The following is a 19,881-nucleotide window of genomic DNA, read 5'->3' as shown; positions in this document are numbered from 1 at the left end:
ATAAAAGGATCCCATTCATTTATCATTATTTCTTGTTTCTAATTTTTCGAGCAATAAATCCTCAATTTTATGTAAAAAAAAGCCTTAATGTATTTTATTTTATAACCGAGAATTCTGTTTAATTATTATCACACCTTAAAAATGGTATGGAAAAAAATAACAGCTGTCACTCAACTCCAACGACTTTCTAGAATGCATTAACTGCTCATTGACAACATCAACGCTCACGTCCATTGTTTCGGCTAATTCGAACATTCAAAAAGCCAAACGTTATTATGAATTCAGTTAATTAATTTTTTTTATAATCGTTAATGTGCTACTCAATTTCACTAAGCCATGAAACAAATAAAATGTAGATTTAAACAAAAATGATAATAATTAAATAATACATAATCCTTATCTAAATTAATGAACTGTACATTAAACATTAAAAAAAATTGCTCAACTTTTTAAATAATAATCGTTTTGAAAATAAAACCTCAAACCAAACGTTTCATTTTTATGGGCTTATTAAAGACCATAGTAAAATAATTTAAAGAAATACTGATTTGAATAAATTCAATTTTAAGAGACTGGCCTTACTTATAATTTCCTACTATAATAGATTTAAAAATTTATGGTAAACAGAATTATGAATTAGAATAATGAAAAAACGGGGAGTGGATTACGTAACGGTATACGGAACTTGGCCTGATGAGAAACACTTTCGTCATGGTTATCAGGTGCCAGAAAGACACTAAAAGAAATAGCGAGTAGAGCGTAATAAAAAGTAATACTTTTGTCCTACATTTCGTACAATCGTCATTGAAAATTAAAAAGTAAAATATTAGTATGATAAAATAAATTGTTTTATGAGGATGTTAATAGTTTAATATTTCGGAATTGAAATACACCCATTGAGTCAATTTCTTGTGTTACTCTTCATCTAGTGTATAATTTTATACAATTTACAAATAAAATAAATTATAGTATTTAATTTATTTATCCTGAAATAAGAAATTAGAGTATTTTAGAAGAAATATTTGATAACATTTTCTAACATGATATCTAAATGAACAATTATGAATATGTTCCTTTGAATTTAGATGCTAATTTAAATAAAAGGTGTATGATGATCATTGAAAGTACATGCATAAGGTGGCACAGTGATCATACCGGAAGAAAATTTCAACCAGTCTGCTCCCCGAAGCGAAGAACCGGGCGCGGACTTCTCGCGTGTGCATCGCAATCCTCAACGTGAAGAATAAAAAAAAAAAAGAAAATATTTGACCGCCTACATCGTGGCACAGTCAAGACGCACGATTAACGGAACACTGTAACCGTATATGGTGGAGAGCATAGAATTGTAATTTCTTGTTCACTGTACTACACGGATTATATGTACTTATATGTGTATTATTATGAGTCTTTAAAAAGTGCAAAATATTATAACAGATTCATCAGAAAATAAATAAAACTTTCATTCTGCTTACACTTGTCTTAATACTTTGAAGGATTGTTTTGATTTCATGATGTTCAAAACATTATTGTGTTTGTGACGTAGTATGTAGAATAGTTTTATATATAATGATTGATTCTCTTATTGAAAGTTTGAATGAAGTTAAATGGATGATAGAATATATTTCAAAATAAAAAAATATATTTTAGAATGTTTTCTACCGTCATATTCTTTGTTGCTAAAGAGTATAAGCAAAAATCAAAATAATTTTAAATGTCAGTCACACATATACATATAAGGTCGGTTGATGCATTAGAAAAAATTATTCTTTCCATTTTTCAAGCATTCAAATCGCCGTTAGCTAAAGATCTCGAAAATAAACTAAAGACTCACCGTCTTGTGTTTGAAGTTGAATTATTTGAATGTTGAGTAGAATTATTAATTCTCCTTGCTACATTACTTTCCACAGCACCATCACTATTGCCACCAACACAACTAACAGAATTATCTCTTGATGATGATCTACTGATATTACGTTGACAACTAAATCTCTCAGCACGGTTATTAGTCCTAGATCTTCCGTTCCGTCGACCTCTTCGAGGTGTTATAATTCCCGGACTTGATGTATTGTCTACTGTTCTCACAACTGGTGCACTAGAAGGTCTTAAGACTGTTTCAGAATTACTACTGTTAGTGTGAGCTGCTAAAACTTCCGGCGCAATTAGTGCTATATCAGGCAGAGAATTTGGAGCAGAAACTGGTCTCAATGAATCTGATTCAATATTTGCAGATGATCTTCGAGTTCTTTGAGCTTCAGGAAGACGAAGGTGTCGAAGTCTGCGCATGGAAGAGCGCATCCAAGAACTGGCGGGAGAGTTTACAACAGCATTGTTTGAATCGCAATTTGTTGAATGACTTGTACCTTCACTATGCATTGATGCTGTTTCAAATGTTGTTGTAGTTGTTGATGTATCGTCACTATGATTGAAATCATTTTGAGACAATGTGGAAGCCACAGGCTTGCCCGTCACGTCAACGGACATCGCGACACTGCCATTGGAGAGCCGATCACTCGGCCTTAACGAGCGCATGCTCGGTCCCTTCGGTTCACTCGTGGAGAACGCAAGCCTCGCATTAGACGACGATGTGCCAGTAACTGCAGTGGTGGGAGCGTATTCAGAAGTAGACAATTTTGGTCGAGAAGTTGAAGATCGTTGACGTTCTAATTCTTCTACCCAAGACCAGTCTACTTCAGAGCACTCTGATGAAGATGCTGATGGTATTTCTGATTGTCTGAAAATTATTCATAAGCATCATTTGTCAGCAGGTGATGGAGTAAATGGTTTGATAGATGGATAACATTAGGTTTTAAAATCAAGCAAATTATTTAAACTAGTGTTAAGGTGTTGATTAAAGTATAGTATATTTATTACGTTATAATTCATTTCATTAATTATTCGATAAATCTATGATGTTAAAATACTCTTTTATAACTTGTTTGTTTGAGAAAAAATTTTCTATCATTTCAAGGATGGATTTTGAAAATCTATATTTAAAGTATTTGTAAAGCATTTGTGTGATCACTTGTTACTATTTAAAAAGTAAAAAGCACAAAAAATAACTTTAATGTTGAATATTCGTGGTAACAAATCATTTTTATGGACATCTTTTGCATAGGAAAGAACATTTTATAAAAAATGTATTATACATACTTTTTTCTCATCAGTCGTTTTAAGTGGTTATATAAATTTTTTAAATTAAATTATTCGTAGTGATAGTGAAAAATATTTCTCCCTTTTAATATATATTATATGGTTTTCAAACAAACACTCTGACCGTAATTACTTAAATAAAAATAAAAAACTGGAAGTGTTCATTGAAAATATCTAGGCTGAATGAGAAAAAATTTTTTTTTAACTAAAACTTTTGTTTCAGAAACACATTAAGACGCCAATTTCTTCAGTTTGCAGTTATATGTTTACCACTGTTATTCAAAGAATAAATAAGATTAAACGACACTTTTTTTTTGAATGTAAAATATGACAACATTTTTAATAATTTTTTTTCAGCTGAATAAACCTAAATTTTATTAATTTTTAAATTATTTTTATTGAAGAAGAGTTCTCAGGAGAAAAAAAACGCCGTCTAATTTATTTTTCATAAATAATTCAAGAACATGACTTTGTTTAATGCTTCCTATGAATTTTTAATGTGAAATATTCTATATATTAAATAATTCTTAAGAACGTCTTTTAAAAACATAATTATAATTATTAAAAAAAATTTTCTCAAATTATGTAATTCCTTTACGTACCATACGTTGAGAAATGTTTACATATCTATTGTCTCCTCTTACTCTTAACAATTTATCATATATTTTGTTTATCGTCTTGAATTTTTTTCTACTTATAAATTACTAACCAAATGAACATGAGAACACGTGTTAGAATGCATATGGCTGTTTAAAAGATCTTTTATGTATTTAGACCCACACATTTCAAATCGGTGGTGCATGCGCTAAAACTTCCGGTAATGTTGCGTGTAGATTTAGTTCGAAATGTGTGCTTCACGCTAGTAACCACGTGCTTTTGCTCGAAACATTCGTCGTCAAGAGAAACCCAGGGGGTCATTAAAGTTACCCTAACGTTTGTGTTGTTTGGTGCTTCACTCGACTTCACATACAATACAAGTTTTAAACGGAAAATGAAAATTACATTACAGCTTGTACTGTAAATCTCAGTTTTCCAAAATGCATTATTTTAATGCGGATAAGTGTGTTAAATATGACGTCATCTATTTAATTAACATTGTAGTCACTTTTTTCACACTCAGAAATGCGTTAAAAGTGACTACAATGTTAATCAAATGGATGACGTCATATTTAATACACTTATCCTCATTAAAATAATGCATTTTGGAAAACTGGGATTTACAGTGTGAATACTAATTAGAGTGTTTGTTAAAATAAACAATTGAATTTTTATAAATAATGTGGAATCGAAAAATATGATATTTGAATGACAGTTTAATCAGTTTTGATGTTTAATCCTGACATTAATTAGTTGTTAATAAATACATCAATTATCAAAAGTAGAATCGTTACAATTGAGTCAAATGTTGTAATAAGTTGAAATGCTTTAGACATTCTAATTAAACTTTTGAGTTAAAGGGACTATCTTTAACAAAATTCTTTCTGTATTGTATATTGTATTTATATATTTTTTTTAAATTACATTTTCATTGTTTTTTATTCAATAATTTAAAAGTAACATATTAAAATCTATATCTTCATATCTAATAACTACCTTTTTTTAAAAAATTATTTATAAGTTATAAGTAGTTGAGTTAAATTCAAAGTTTTTTATATTCAATTGATAATAAGGTTTCATGAATAATTAAGAAAAACCAATTCTGCTGGGAAATTTATCTACTTAAGTTAACTTCAACACAAAAATTAATTAATTAAATAAATAATGGATTAACCGTAAAATAACTCAATTTAAACGAGTATTTATACTTTAATAAAAAAATTCATTGTTGAATTTCACATACCACATAAGCAGTTGAATACATTGTTTTTTGTTTATTACAATAAGGAATTATATCTCGATTCATAAATTACTAGAATTTAAAGCATTTAGTTTATGTTAATTAATGGATGATAACATTTTCATAATTAATTTTTTTGTTATCACGTATTGAAAGTGTTTGATCAACATTATTCTAAGAATTCCTGAAGATTTTCAACTAAAAAACTAAACAAGATTCATGAGTCAAACTCGAAACCTTAATAATAAATTATAAATCGAGAAATTTAAAAATATTGAGCAAAAACTTATGACATTTTAACATCTAATTCAAAGAACCTTTAGCTTTACCTTTAGCCATCTTACTTTATGCCAATTTCAGTAATGTTTTCATAATCTATATCATTCCTATTCAATGACTAATTTATTTTGTTTGAAAAAACATATTTTTTTATCTGAAAAAAATTTTTTTTAATTCTTAGTTTTCATTAAATTAACTTAACATAATGTACTAATCCATCCAATTTCCTTAACCCTTTTTCATTTTCTCTTCATAAAACGACTCCAAGTGAAAGTCAGGTGCAAAATAGCTTTCATCCAAGAGTGTAACGTATATGTAAAATTTTTTAAATTATTCATCTGGTTGTGACTTAAATCATTTCATTATGCATGAAGATCCCTTTTGCAATAACAAAAATTCTCATAAATGATCTAGGTATAACTTACACGTAGAAGATGATTACAATTAGGATCAGTGAGCTCATCAGTAGGATAAAAAATTGAGCTATTTATATGATTTTTATCGTTCATAATCATAATTGCATTAAATTCAATAAATTTTACATCTATATCCACTCAACACGATGATAATAATTAATAAGTATCCATTGCATTAGCCATACTCTAATAGGAATAGATATTAATGCATTTGATTATTATTAAAACCTTATTACTGTGACAGCAATAATACAGTTAGCAAAATTTCTTTCATCATCCAAGCTGAGAAAATCATAGTTGAGTCATGAGATAGTTGAATGCGAGAGTGACTCTCACTTTCTTCTTTATAAACACGTATTTCTTAACATTTTAGAATCAGAGAATCACAATACTGATATGTTCTTAATTTTACGCTTAACAAGTAAAACACATGATAATAATAATAATAATAATAATAATAATAATAATAATAATAATAATAATAATAATAATAATAATAATAATAATAATAATAATAATAATAATAATAATAATAATAATAATAATAAAAATTTATTAAAACTTACCCAATAGAACAAATTGATTTGTAAGTCGCAGTAATTCCGGCAGATGTCGAAGGTTGGCAATAATCAACGATGCTAGAAGTTTTTTCAAAGCCTTCACTCCATGATTTGCTATCTAGTTTCTTCCCTGATTTCTTCAGTTGTCCAGTTGTTGAGGTATATTGAGATTGAGTATCAAAGTTGACCGACTTAGTTCTTTCAATTGCAGCAGACACGAGCCATTGTTTTCTTAATGAGGATGAAGCATCGAAACATGGATTATCTCGAGAATTCTTGATAATTTCTTCATTACATTTAGAATAAACTACTTGTTGTTTTTCATAATTTTCTCGATTCTTAATATTCTTATCAACTTCTTGAAATTTATTAGGACTAATTTGAATTAAACAAGTCGGTTCTAAAGGATAAGAGACTATTAAAGGCTTTTCAGAGGTAATTGATTCATTTAAATCTTGACTTTCTTTATTTACTTCTCGATCATCAATCTTTTCTTCTAGATTGTCATCATCGATATCATCCAATTCAGACAGGAAATCGAAGGCACGTATTGCTTGAGCTTCAAAGGTCAGATCATCTGAACTCTGAAAATACTCTTGTGGCGTCCTAGAACCATCTACTCGGTTTCTATTACATTTTATTGCACTTTCCACATTATCTGAATGTTGGGAAGCAGTAATAACTGGTTCTAAATTTTTTGTAATATCACGAATCCGTTTGATAGTTTCTGATGATACAACATCTATTCTTTTACGCACTGGAACAACTTGATCATGACCTAGAGTTACCAAGACATCTCCATTATCACAATGCTCTCGTATTAACTTGTGTTCACGAGTGAGTGATAATTTTTGTTCTAGTTTAGGTGGGCAGACATCCAGAAGGTGCTCTTGTTCTTCAGAATTGATTTCAGGCACTACAATAGTCGACACACAAGCTCTACCATCCAAGTCAATCAAGTCTTCATCTTCAGCAATAGCTGTTGCCATTTTATGATGACTTTTGCGACGTGCTCTTGCTGTAACATATCAAAAAATCATGATTATATTAATTATTATTTTATCTTGATAACATGATTACATTGAGTTGCATCAAATAAAGTTTCTGTTGCTTGTAACTGGCCTACATCTATGTCGTGACTTTACTAAGTGTTACGTTGACCCTGTGACCAGGATCGAGATCGAACCGTGAGAGTTTAGAGGTGCGGCTCTTGTCAGGATTTTTAAAAAAAAGTACCGTTGTTTAACGTACATTAAATAATATCTTGAAATTCTGCAATGAATGATTCAGCTAAAAGTAAGAACACTATTATACTCACCATCTTTGTAAAATGATTTAAAAATATCTCGTAAAAACATCCTACACCTAGAAAATAATATTCCAATAACTATAATGATGATGGTATTTGTTTCTGACTCAATCTATTCAATGCACCAAAGAGACTGATATACATTTTAAGTTAAGACTGATGTATACGATAACTCATGAGCTTTTAGGGTTGATTAACATTAATGCGATAACTTTACGATTTATCTCTCCTTATCCATGGCCACATAGTACTTTACGAAAATGACGTCTGATGGTGTTGGTAAATGTACGCAGAAGAAAGTGTATATTCTCTCAAAGTACATCGATTGCAATTTAATAGAATTTTTCAATAAACTTTTATTTCCCTAAATAATCAGTACCTTTACATTTAAATCAGTACAACATAATTCTCATCGTTACCAACAAACTACATAATTTTTCTTTTCCTGTTACATCAATTGTTTTTCATAGTTAGTTAGTAATTTGAAGTTTGGGTTATTATTTAAATTGTTTTTCTATCTTTATTTAATTGAAACCTATATGTTTAATTACTATAGCATATTAAAACATGAGTCTGGGTTTACTTTGTGTCCTGACGACGAACTGCCCATTTATTGAAATCTGTAATTTTGTAATCTTTTAGTTTTTTTTGTTTATAAAAAATTAATATTGTTATAAACAATGTACAATTGTTTAATCAGATCAAGTTGTTTATGATATTTTATTAATTTTCATCGAATATAATCATAATTGAGAACCACTGAAGATTTCGACTACGGTTGTTTTTTTATAATAAAAAGAGAGTAAAATAAGTTACGTAAAGAAGATATTTGAAACAGATTGTACTTATTAGATGATTAACAACTGAGGTCATTATAATATATTTGTTAATAACTTCATATGACTCCAGACCATTATGTATTGTTTATAATAAATTCAATTTTTCATAAACAATTAAAAATAGTTTTAATTAATTGAATTATCATTAACTTTATGGGATTGAACAAAAAAATCAAAAGATGGCAAAATTACGGTTTTCAAGTATTGGGAAGTTCGTCGTAGGGGTACAAACTAAGCCCAGACCTATTTTTACAATTATATATCCCATTTTTTATAAATATATTTATAATAAATTGAATATATACATGTTGAGAGTCATGTGAAATCATCAGCCACCATATTGTATTGATATTAACCTCAGTTTTTAATAATATTAATCACTAAATAAGTAAAATTCATTTCATATGTCTTTTTTGCTCTATTCACTGAATACTTATTTTTTAATCTTTTTGTTATAAAAACGGCTCTACCAAATTCATTCAAACTCCTCTCAGATCTCTTTCATTGTATTATCTTTCGAATAAAATTTGTCTGGAGTCAATATCTTAAGAATTCAATAGTTTCAAGATATCGAAAACAAAAAAAACCTGACATACGTACGCACATACATACATACATCTATTTTTAAACCTTCTAATATGTTTCTAAATGTCTCAAAACGTAAAGATATAGAAAAATACAAATTTCAAAATCGACCTCATTACAATAAATTCTTATTGGGAAGTTAAATAATTTTTGGAAATATATTTTTTAACTAGTTTTCCTTTTTGTATTTTTTATTATTAATTAGAAGTTTGTAATGCAATGCGACTATTGTTTTATGATTATAATTGGATTTTTAATTTAATAGTTCACATTTAATTAAAATAAAACAACGATAGAGGTGTAAAATTTTATGATAAGAATGTGAAATTGTGTTAAAATAGGAAGGAAGTTATGACAATGAATAGTAATGGTATATGTGCATAAATGAATATATGGAGAAAATATTATTATAATTGTAACAAGTTCAAATTCAAGTTAAGAGTGATGGTGAAGAGCAATTAGTAACGTTAAAGAATTAATATAGTTTTATTTTTTAAAAAAGTCAAGTGATTTTAATTCAAATAATATTTATGTACTCTGGGAATACAATAGAAGAAATTTAATTCAAGAAGTTCAAGAAATTTTGTTGTTTTAAATAAGCCTAGAGTCAGAAATTTATATTTGAGAAATTGGATTAAAGATTGTTAACAAATAGAAGTATTTTGACTGTTATAACAATTTTATAAATAAAATAATATTTTCTAATGCAATATTTATTGTGGGTCAGAAAATAGTAATAATCTATGTTTATGCTTGTGATGGATATTCAACGACTAATAATAACAAGAGTAAAATAATTTTTCACATCAAGTTAATCAACGTTATGGTTTAATTATTATTAGAAAAACAATTAGTTACACCAACCAGAGAGTCTTGCAAGTTAATGCATCATAATGAATGTAATTTTTAAAATGAAAATGATTCATTTGTAATATTCTATAGGGCTTTAATTCGCATTTACATACATTTATAGGCATACCTATATGTATACATTTCTAAATTAATGTATGCTCATTTGGTAGACTACACGACCTACACTACGTGATATGTTGAGGGCTCAGACTTTTATCCCTTGAAATTTCGTGAGTCACCGATTAGTGTATTTACGCATACAGATCAAGAGACTGTTATTATATGTAGAATTTTTATTCATTAAGTATTCATCATTCTTATACATTCACCAACTACACTTTTCGTGATTCACAATCTTAATAATCTCTGGAAAGGTAAAGACTTAAAAAAAATTTATTCCAAACCTGAGATATAATACTCAATAAGTTTATCAAAATAGATATCGATCTTTAAAAAATCAAAAATAAGTTTTATATTTTTTAGTTAAAATTAATAAAAAGTTTCAATGAATATTGACAAGAAGAGAGAATTTTTTCTTGATGCTTTGAATATTTAATTTTTTTTGCATAAAGTCAATATGTAAAAGTACAGGCTTAGAGTACAGCGACGAGCACTTACCTCGACATTGATTTTTTTTACTAACCAAGGCAACCCATGAAGCCCTACCAAGAAACAATTCCCTTAATGGGTAGTCGATGTTTCGCAGGACAAATGAATAATCTTTATTTATGCTTCAAAAACAATAATAACTCACCCTAAGAATAAAAATACTCGTTTCCTTATTCATTACTACATGTAGTAAATTGGTCTGTAAACTGCAGTCAATTGGTCAAGATTGTCATATAATAAGCATATAAATATCAATCAAATTTACTCAAGCTTAGTATAATTGACAATACATAAGACAATAAATTGTATAAGTGTTAGTGTGTCGTTTGATATGCAACTCTCCTTTCACTTAGTTGAGAAAAATAATGGCATAGTCAGATAACCGATAGTCAGGGGTAACGACATTGATTATAAAAAAGTTTTGATAAATAAAATCAATTAAATTATAAATGTAATAAACAGACAAGTCTTATTAGTACAGGATCAATATGACGCATAGACAAGAAAGTTCTTCATTCTATATAGTCAGTTTGTCTAATGAGTCAATGACCTCTCGAATTTTTATTTTCTGATGAGTTACATGATTAAAAAAATTTTAACTGCCAAAAATATACATATATTAAAGACCATCAAGCTTTTTGACATCTTTTTTTAAAATCATATTTTGCTAAAATAAAAATGTATTTATCTATCTTACCTATATCTTCGGTTAATGACGTCAAATCTTTTTCGATTGAGTCTTCCTTTTACTTCTTGATCAACCATTTCATCTCGATGCATTCGACACGTGTACATCGATTACGGCCATAATAAACAACCCAATTGAACTGTAAGAAATTTATAAATATTTCAACGACGTTTGATACACTGTTTATCCTTTACCGATTGAAAATTATATTTAAAAAACTTTTAAAATATTTAAACTAATAAAATGCGTCTTTTGATAGCCAACACTCTAAAGAATTCTAAAAATAATGGACCCACTTGGTTTCCATCATGACCTGCTCGGACACGCAATCGTCCACTTTGTTTTATTATTAATTCTTACACCAGCACAAGTCCGTGTCTTTGAATCATTTAAATTCTCCACTAATAATAATGATTATTATTATTGTACAAATAATGCAAGTTTAATCTAAGAATTAGAAAGATCTCATTTATTAGATTGACATCATTTTCAACACAATATCAGTACTCGGTCACGCATGATGGATATTTTTCAAAATAAAACTATATATGTACAATGTGTCACACAATGGGTGGTAGCTGAAAATTTCCTAAAATGATTCACCGATCCTTTTACAATAAAACAGAAGCCGTTCTACGTGAGATCAACAAGTTTGAAGTAACATTGAACTTGGTTCTAAATTCAAATGGTGTAAAGTTTATTTCTGCTCCAGTTCTTATTAGTATCATGAGTATTTTTTATCTCTCTTTGTATTTAAAAATTTTTTTGCAATCTGTTGAAGCGATCTACGGTACTTGAGGGAATAAATAACCTGTAGATTTTGACTCACTGTTTAAATTGCACAATATTTAATATAAAATTGATTGTTCACACTTAAATCATATCTGTCAGAAGATAACCACAAGTGATAGAAATCCTAGTTAAAAAGGTTTATCTATATTAACACGCTTACAATATTCACGTCCAGCAATATAAAATAAAACACGCCGGCGCGGCACTGAAGAAGTACGACTGGTTGGGCCTCTTCGTAGCGCGTGCATTCACCGATTCACATATACGGGGACGAGAAACAGGCGAGAGAGCGCGATAAAAAGGGAGAAGTGGTCTAGAGAGGGAATTGTTTGTGGAGTGGTCAGAACAGAGATGAAAGTATTAAGAAGAAAGAAGGAGGTATTGGCCAAATGCTAAGAAAAGGAGAAAGCAATAAGTATAACATGGTAGTAGAGGAAGAAAATAAGCTGTGAGTTGGTCGAGCAAATAAACAAGTAAGCAAAAGAGAGTTTAATATAAAGAAAGATGAAGATAGTTGGTGGTGAAACGTACAAGGCAGACTGTATGCTTGTGAAGAATCGAGATTGGTGAGGGAGGGAAAAAGTAAGAGAAAGAGAGAAGTAGCATATGGGACTTACGACTATACATACCATATAGAAATAGGGGTCTGAAGAAACTTGTGTTCCTCTTCTTGTATAGGTATACATATAACACACTGGATATGTACAGACCTGCATCACAGCCTTTACTGGTCCCATTGGCGTCGAAATCTTGGGACCTGTTCGCTCATTCTTCTCACTATTTCCAATGTCCTTGGATCTCGGTGGCACTACACAACCAACGACTGGACGGTTCAAACTGGTTATTGACCAGAAAATAAAAAATTTGAGGTTTACTTCGTGAATAAAGCAGGATCTACCTGTCAATAATCACGCTCATGATACCTGCTGCCTTTATTTCACATCTTCAGTTAGTATTGTAGATAAAAGTATCAAATACGCTAAAGGTTTTTCTATTTCTAGATTTCAATCAGCTCAAAATTGGAACAATTCATTGTGGGAGACATATCGACACTTTGCTGGTAAAATTATATAAATAGTACTAAGAATGTATAATTAATTTTTTAAGTCATCTGTTGCTTTAAATTAGATCATTGGATAAAAAATCTCTGGCTCATTAAAGTTAAATAAATATATTTTTTTATTGTATAATTTAGTATCCAAATGATCTTTGATTCTTATTTACAACTTTACAAATAACAATTATGCATGTAACCACACTTAATAGTTTTACCGGCAAATTATTGTGAGGTATGGAAAAAGTCAATATGGACAATTGTTTCATTTCACATTTATCTATAAAAATTATCAGGCTCAGACTGTAGAAAGATTTTTCTTATTTTAAAATGGATCATTCACACTAAATTTAATTATAACATGAAATTTCAAACAGTTATGTCCAAAGAGTTACTTAAACAGATCTTTTTTGAATTATAACAATTATATGAAATATTATCGTTTTTTTTCAAACTCCTTCAAGCGTTTTTCCAAAAGATTAACATCTAATCGATGTTTACAAAGGTAATGATCTTCCAAAAATAATACTGGAATTTGATATTTATATAATTCGTATAATCCCTCGTTTCCTGGTGCAGTAATATCAACTTGTTCAAGTGAATAGCGACCAAAGAATTTTTGTTTCAATTCATCTTTTATAATATCACACAATGAGCATGGATTTTTTGTAAACAACTTAAGCCGTGGAAGTAATGGAACTGGATACAACCTATGGCATTACCATCGATTTATTCTGCTGATTACAACAATTAAATATGTATAAAAATTATATGCAGTATTAAAAATATTTCAACATGTATATTTTAAAAATTTGCATAAACAATGTTATACATATGTCACATCAAAAAATAAATGCAATATTTATATTCTAGTTTTCATTATAAAATGTATAAAAATCATTTTAATAGTTTTTAACAAAAATATATATCACCTTCTCTTCACTTGATTTTTTTTTGTCACAACATTAAACTTACAGTTTCTCGATCATAATTGATGATGCACCACCACCTCCATTACAGATAGATGCAACGCCCTTCTCACCAGCTTTCAAAGCATGAACAAGATGAACAATAATTCTAGCTCCAGACATTCTGTAATAAATGCATTCAAATAAATAACTGCAATACACCATTTATTATTTTTATAATAATTTGTTTGAGCAATCTACCCAATAGGATGGCCGAGAGATACAGCCCCACCATGGACGTTAACTTTAGTGGGATCAAGGCCCAAATGTTTTTGATTAGCTACAGCAACAACACTGAATGCTTCGTTAATCTCCCACATAGAAACGTCATTCTTATTCACACCTGTTTTTTCAAGTAACTGAAAATTAAATTTTCTATGTTTTCAACATTCAGAATGTCATATAAAAATTATTTTAATAATCATTGATAATACCTTGGGGATAGCAAGTGCAGGAGCAATAGGGAAATCGATTGGATCTGTGGCTGCATCTTGAAAGTCAATAACTCGAGCTAAAGGTTTGAGATTCAATTTTTGAGCTTTTTGAGATGAACTTAAAATTAACGCAGCAGCTCCATCATTAAGGGTGGATGCATTTCCAGCTGTTACGGTTCCATTTTCTTTCTAAAATTATATACTCAGGTATTAGGATTGATTCCTAACTATTTATATTATAAAAAGTGGAACATTATACCTGGAATACAGTTTTTAAACCTCGAAATTTTTCGAAATTCACTTTTTTATATTCTTCATCTTCAACAATTACTAAATCTGGCTGACCCTTTTTTTGTGGAACATTAACAGAAACAATCTCATCTTGGAAGACTTTATTTTTCCAAGCTTCTGCGCTACGTTCATAAGAACTTATAGCATATTCATCTTGTTCTTCTCTAGAGATTTTAAATTTTTTAGCAGTGTTTTCAGCACAATTCCCCATATGGAACTTGTTATAAACATCAGTCAAGCCGTCAAAGACAATACCATCCTATGTAAAAAAAATTATTTTTATTTATTAAAATAAATTATATCAAAATGAATGATGTTATTTACATGTTAATTGCACACCTCTAAGGTAACACCGCCATAAGGAGTTGCTCCACGTCGTAAATAGTATGGAACATTAGACATAGATTCCATGCCTCCTGCTAGAATGATATCTTGATGACCACATTGTAATGATTGAGAAGCCAACATCACACTTTTCATTCCACTGGCACATACTTTGTTTACTGTTGTACATATTGTTGATGAAGGAAGACCTGTATTCAATAATTATGGCATATTAATTAATTTAATTATTTAGGTATATTGAAAAAAAGAGAAATTATATTCTGATCGAATAGTGAAACATTTTTCGATAGAAACTTGATTGTTTTAATTTTTTTCGAGATCTAAATCAGTTGAACATGAGTATTGATTTATTTAAATTTCATGAATCCAAATAAGTCCAAAATAATCTATTTCAAAGATAATCTTAATTTTTAATCTTGTTTTTTAAAAACAACTTGGATCGAATTCCTTATTTTCGTCGATTACAGTCAAAAAAATAAGTAAGTAAAATTAAATAATCACCATCATGACTATGACATATTTCACACCAGAGAATTTTGTAATGTCATCCGAATAATTTCAAGAAATTTCCCAACAATTTATTCTATATTTCTATTCTGACCGAGTTCATTCATCTTCAAGACAGACTATTTATGTGTATATAATAACTCTAAATCCATCAAGATATGTTGGAACTTTTAAATAAATGCTGGTCCATAACACTCAGTATAAATCTCAAAAGATTCTTTGAAAACATTCGATTTGTCAATGCTTAAAAAATAACTACAATTTTTCTTTCTCCGAATTTTCTACTTATTTATTCGATGTAAATCTTTACACGAAGATTATTGTACGATAATCACATTTGAGACACATTTCAACTGTTAAGGAATACTATTATCTTTTGTTTTTTATTGGGAATTTACAAGACCTGCAAATAAAGCAGCTTGTCGGGCTGGAGCTTGACCTATTGCTGCTTGACAAACATTCCCCATATAAACTTCTTGAACCTGATCTTTAGCAAGGCCGGCACGTTCTATGGAATTCTGTACAAATTTTTCGCATGTAAATAAATCTGGACCAAAATGGACATGTTGACTGTAAACATAATCGTTGGTGCAATTTATTTTCAAACTACCTGTATGGCAATAGCTCCAAGTTTCGGAGCAGGTAATGAAGAAAGAGCACCGATAAATGATCCTATTGGTGTTCTTACAGCACTTAATATAACCACGTCATTCAGATGCATTGTTGTGCTAAAAAATCTACATTTTGAGTAGAATCCCTAGAAAATCAATAATAAGAATGAATAAACACTAAGCCAATAAAGTAATTTTCATCATAGCTATTATTGTTTCTTACCACCATATTTATAGAAGCAAACAAGATTTTAGTCATTTTGTTATACTGAATTCTAACATACGGATCCAAAGTTGTACTAAACTGTGATTGAATCTATGTACAAGACTTGCTATCGGCTTTTCTTATATAATTATATTATACATACATTTTGTTTTATTATATTATATATTTTATCAAAAAGTCCCAAGAGATCATAAAATTTGCTTGTAAACATGTGTAATATATACGAATTCTGAATAACCTACTGAGTCGAACTGCTCGTGATCTGTTCATGTCACGACCATAAAGGGGCTCTACTTTCTGGTATTACGTAGCGGTTATGAGCTAAATGGGGATTACCACTACAATAAATCGTAGAAGAATAACCGAACAATCGGAATTCGTGGAAATATAAAATCTTTTTTCTACAGCTAAAGCGTCACAGACGAAAGCTGGGGATTAACTGCCGGTAAACTGGCTTGCCAGCGGGTACCAGGCTTTACCACTGGGCGCGCTGATATCTGGGCAAAGTTAGCCTACTTGATCGGTAGAGGCGTCGTTGTTGGGTCAATGCGGCCACAACTATTGACTCCATAAATTTTTTTGTCTGCATGAAATGAAAAAGTTGTATTGTTTAACATAAACGATAAATTAATTTTATTTTAAATGCTGTCACATGTTAATTTATAATGGTATTTCATTATTATTATTATTATGTTTAATTACAATTATTACAGAATTTATCATTAAGTAAATAAATTTATTTTATATACTATTTTAGAATTTTAAATTTTATTATCATTTTATACTAATTTTATTAATAATAATATAGTATGAAAAATAATTTCATTAATATTTTTAACGAATTTATATGATTTTTAATCGTAAAGTTAGGATTTAATGAATATTTAGCTTGAATATTTCCCGCCAGATCACATCTGATAGCTTTTTTGGAGCAGCCAATAGCGTGTAAGCACTTGTATCTTGAGTTGGATGGAAAAAAAAAGTTCATTTTCATCATTAAGGCTGGGCTGAAGTCAGAAAGGCAACTGATTCCCCCTATCCAAATACATGGGATCGGGAAATTTCTAATTTCTTCGCCAATTTACAATTATTTCTATAAAATTAGGTACCAAATTACAGAGGAATTAATGCCGGACTGACGTAAACAACAATTTTTTGTATATAGTGAATATTTTTATTAAAAAAATTAGAAAGAATAATGAAAAAATTATGAATTGACTTGCCGCGCTTAAATTTCAAGATGGCGGCCACATCATTCAGATGAAAAATCACTAATTATTTCATTTTTATACGTTTTTCGCCCAAAATTCGTGTTTGCGTCAGTCCTTGCCACCTGTCTGAATGTTAAAAAAATCAATTCATAGTATAAAATTGAATAATTTAGAAATAATTAGAAATCTTGTATTCCAGATGATATTCTCCGGAAAATTAGTTTTAAAAAATTCTGATAGGTGACAGCATTATGCTCGCAGATGACCTCAGTCATCCATATTGAAAAAATGCTCAATCCGTATCCAGAACTGATGGTGCCCTGCATTTTGGCGAGTAAATTCTGTATGTGTGTGTACGGGTAATATATGTATGTGATGTAAACATAGTGTATCACTTTACAATGCCCTACACTTTGATGACTATTGCAGTTAGGATAAATGAAAATGATGATACTCATTTAACATTAATTAATATAATACCTGCAAATGACTTCAAATACATATATTCATCCATTAGTATCATTTTTATTAGGTATAAATGTTAATAAGGAAGCTCAATTCCAAGTCGGCGTATCCAAGCATGTAGTGTAAAAACAAATATACATTTACTCAATATCGAGATTATGCTGGCCATGTGGTTAGGGCATCAGAGTTCTATTTTGCCGGGCAGGGTTCGATCCCAGTCATAACCAATTTTTTTTTTCTACTTTATTCGTTAGATTAGCATGTAATTATAATATTGACATGCTATAATTAATCTTTTATAACAATTTGATTTTTTTTTCTCTTTATTCATTGAATTTATTGACGCTAAGTCGAAAAATATTTGAACAGAGCCATAAACTTTCTTTTTGTATAAATACATTGATAATAGCCTGTGTTTAACAACTTATACATCTTTACATGTATTAACAATGTTATGTTATTAACAAGTTAATCATATTATTATCAACATTGAAAAGTAGTTTAAACAATCCGTGGCGAGTTCCGGCACTTCGCTGGCAAGCTCTACCCCTACTCTCTATGCCCAAGCCTGCAGCTTATAATTTTTGAGCATATATAGATGTTTTGTAATCATAATAGCTCGGTGGTTAGCGCATCGATCTTTCATTTTGATGGGCAGGGTTCGATTCCAGTCATGGTAGTTTTTTTTTTCTTTTTCATTTGTTAGATTTGCATGTAATTATAATATTAACATGCTAAAATGAATTCTTACCAACGATTTGATTTTTTTTTCTCAATTATTTATGTAATTTATCGACGCCGAGTCGGAAAACATATGAACAGAGTTATAAACACTTTTTTTACTATAGCTATATGAACGTAGCTTTTTTTTAAGCAATTTAGAAATATTTAGAAGTAGTTGAAATAATCCACGGGGATTTCCGGCACTTCGCCGGCAAGCTCTATCCCCACCTTTCGTACTCAAGCCTGCATTATACAATTTATAAACATAAACATGATGTCAGAGATAATATGTTAGCTCTGTGAGTAGAACACCAAGCTTTCATTTTACCGATTAGGGTTCGATCCCAGTTATAGCCAATTTTTTTTTTTCATAAAAATTTTATATAAATACAATAATTGGTTGTTTGTATAAGTTCAAAATCAATTCCTAGTGTCTTTTAAAGACAACATTTTCTAAAAAAGAGAATTCATAGTAACTCGTTCCTCACCCTCAGCTTATTTTCAGAAAAACAAGTTTTTTTTCGTAATTAATTGGAAGAATAATGTAATAAAATATATGAATTGATTTATAAGTATATAAAGTCACTTGAACAAGATACAGAAAAAAAAATTGCCTATGACTGGGATCGAACCCTGCCCAGCAAAATGAAAGGTCGGGGCTCTAACCACTGAGCTATTATAGTTCCAATTATATAAACGATGCTTGAAAATTATAAGCTACAGGCTTGGGCACAGAAAGTGGGGGTCGAGCTTGCCGGCGAAGTATCGGAACTCGCCGCGGATTGTTTAAACAATTTTTTATTATTAATAAGTTGTTAAAAAAGGCTATTATCAATGTATTTGTACAAAAAAAGGTTAATGGCCCTGTTCAAATATTTTCTCATTTGTCATTGATTAATTGAAAAAAAAATTTTACATAAAAATTGAAATTTAAAACTCATTTTTGGCATGATAAAATTGCAATTACATGCAATTTAAATAAAAAAAAAATTTTGCCGCAATTAGAATCGAACACCGTTCGGTAAAATAACTGGCGAACCTTCTGACTATAGAGCTAGCATATTTTCATTTGCTTTGTTTACGTTTAGATATCGTAAGCTTCAGGCTTAGTAACAGAGGGTGGGGAATGT

At 29.6% G+C, this 19,881-nt stretch overlaps 2 protein-coding genes across 5 annotated transcripts in view; both read right to left on the bottom strand.

The window, feature by feature from the left end:
- The window catches only part of bdg (bedraggled), a 39,587-nt gene extending 27,075 nt beyond the window's left edge, over positions 1–12,512 (bottom strand). The window contains exons 1-4 of one of the 3 annotated variants that reach the window (XM_035088734.1): positions 11,954–12,512; positions 11,134–11,702; positions 6,249–7,260; positions 1,832–2,731 (exon numbers count right to left, since the gene is read on the bottom strand). In XM_035088734.1, the coding sequence (XP_034944625.1) occupies positions 1,832–2,731; positions 6,249–7,231 (1,883 nt within the window). In that variant the 5' untranslated portion in view covers positions 7,232–7,260; positions 11,134–11,702; positions 11,954–12,512. Of the gene's footprint in view, positions 1–1,831; positions 2,732–6,248; positions 7,261–7,560; positions 7,582–11,133; positions 11,703–11,953 lie in introns of those variants that run through there. The other 2 variants (XM_035088742.1, XM_035088748.1) reach the window with 2 other exon arrangements.
- A 645-nt stretch (positions 12,513–13,157) lies between these two features.
- On the bottom strand, positions 13,158–16,758 carry Acat1 (Acetyl-CoA acetyltransferase 1). 2 transcript variants are annotated; one of them, XM_035088759.1, is made up of 9 exons: positions 16,350–16,758; positions 16,126–16,272; positions 15,919–16,033; positions 15,003–15,196; positions 14,632–14,922; positions 14,373–14,561; positions 14,140–14,297; positions 13,946–14,062; positions 13,158–13,680 (listed from the first exon to the last, which is right to left on the bottom strand). In XM_035088759.1, the coding sequence occupies exons 1-9, from the start codon at positions 16,383–16,385 to the stop codon at positions 13,407–13,409; spliced, it is 1,521 nt and encodes a 506-aa protein (XP_034944650.1). In that variant the 5' UTR covers positions 16,386–16,758; the 3' UTR covers positions 13,158–13,406. The 2 variants fall into 2 exon arrangements, with proteins under 2 accessions (XP_034944650.1, XP_034944661.1); XM_035088770.1 differs by lacking the exon at positions 13,158–13,680 and having other exon boundaries at positions 13,747–14,062; positions 16,350–16,752.
- Between the last annotated feature and the right edge of the window lie 3,123 nt (positions 16,759–19,881).

Source organism: Chelonus insularis, unplaced genomic scaffold (assembly GCF_013357705.1).
Source record: "Chelonus insularis isolate UGA/USDA-ARS -01 unplaced genomic scaffold, ASM1335770v1 contig_12_pilon, whole genome shotgun sequence".
NCBI lineage: Eukaryota > Metazoa > Arthropoda > Insecta > Hymenoptera > Braconidae > Chelonus > Chelonus insularis.
Note: the sequence above shows the minus strand (reverse complement) of the source record. Positions and strands in the feature narration are given on the sequence as shown.

Excerpts from the sequence above, each read along its gene's own strand:
- Acat1 (XM_035088759.1), bottom strand. The coding sequence starts at position 16,385 with ATGACTAAAATCTTGTTTGCTTCTATAAATATGGTG. Across the intron at positions 14,298-14,372 it reads CTGCACTTGCTATCCCCAAG|TTACTTGAAAAAACAGGTGT; the intron begins GTATTATCAATG and ends TTTAATTTTCAG. Across the intron at positions 13,681-13,945 it reads TCAATTATGATCGAGAAACT|GTTGTATCCAGTTCCATTAC; the intron begins GTAAGTTTAATG and ends GTAATGCCATAG.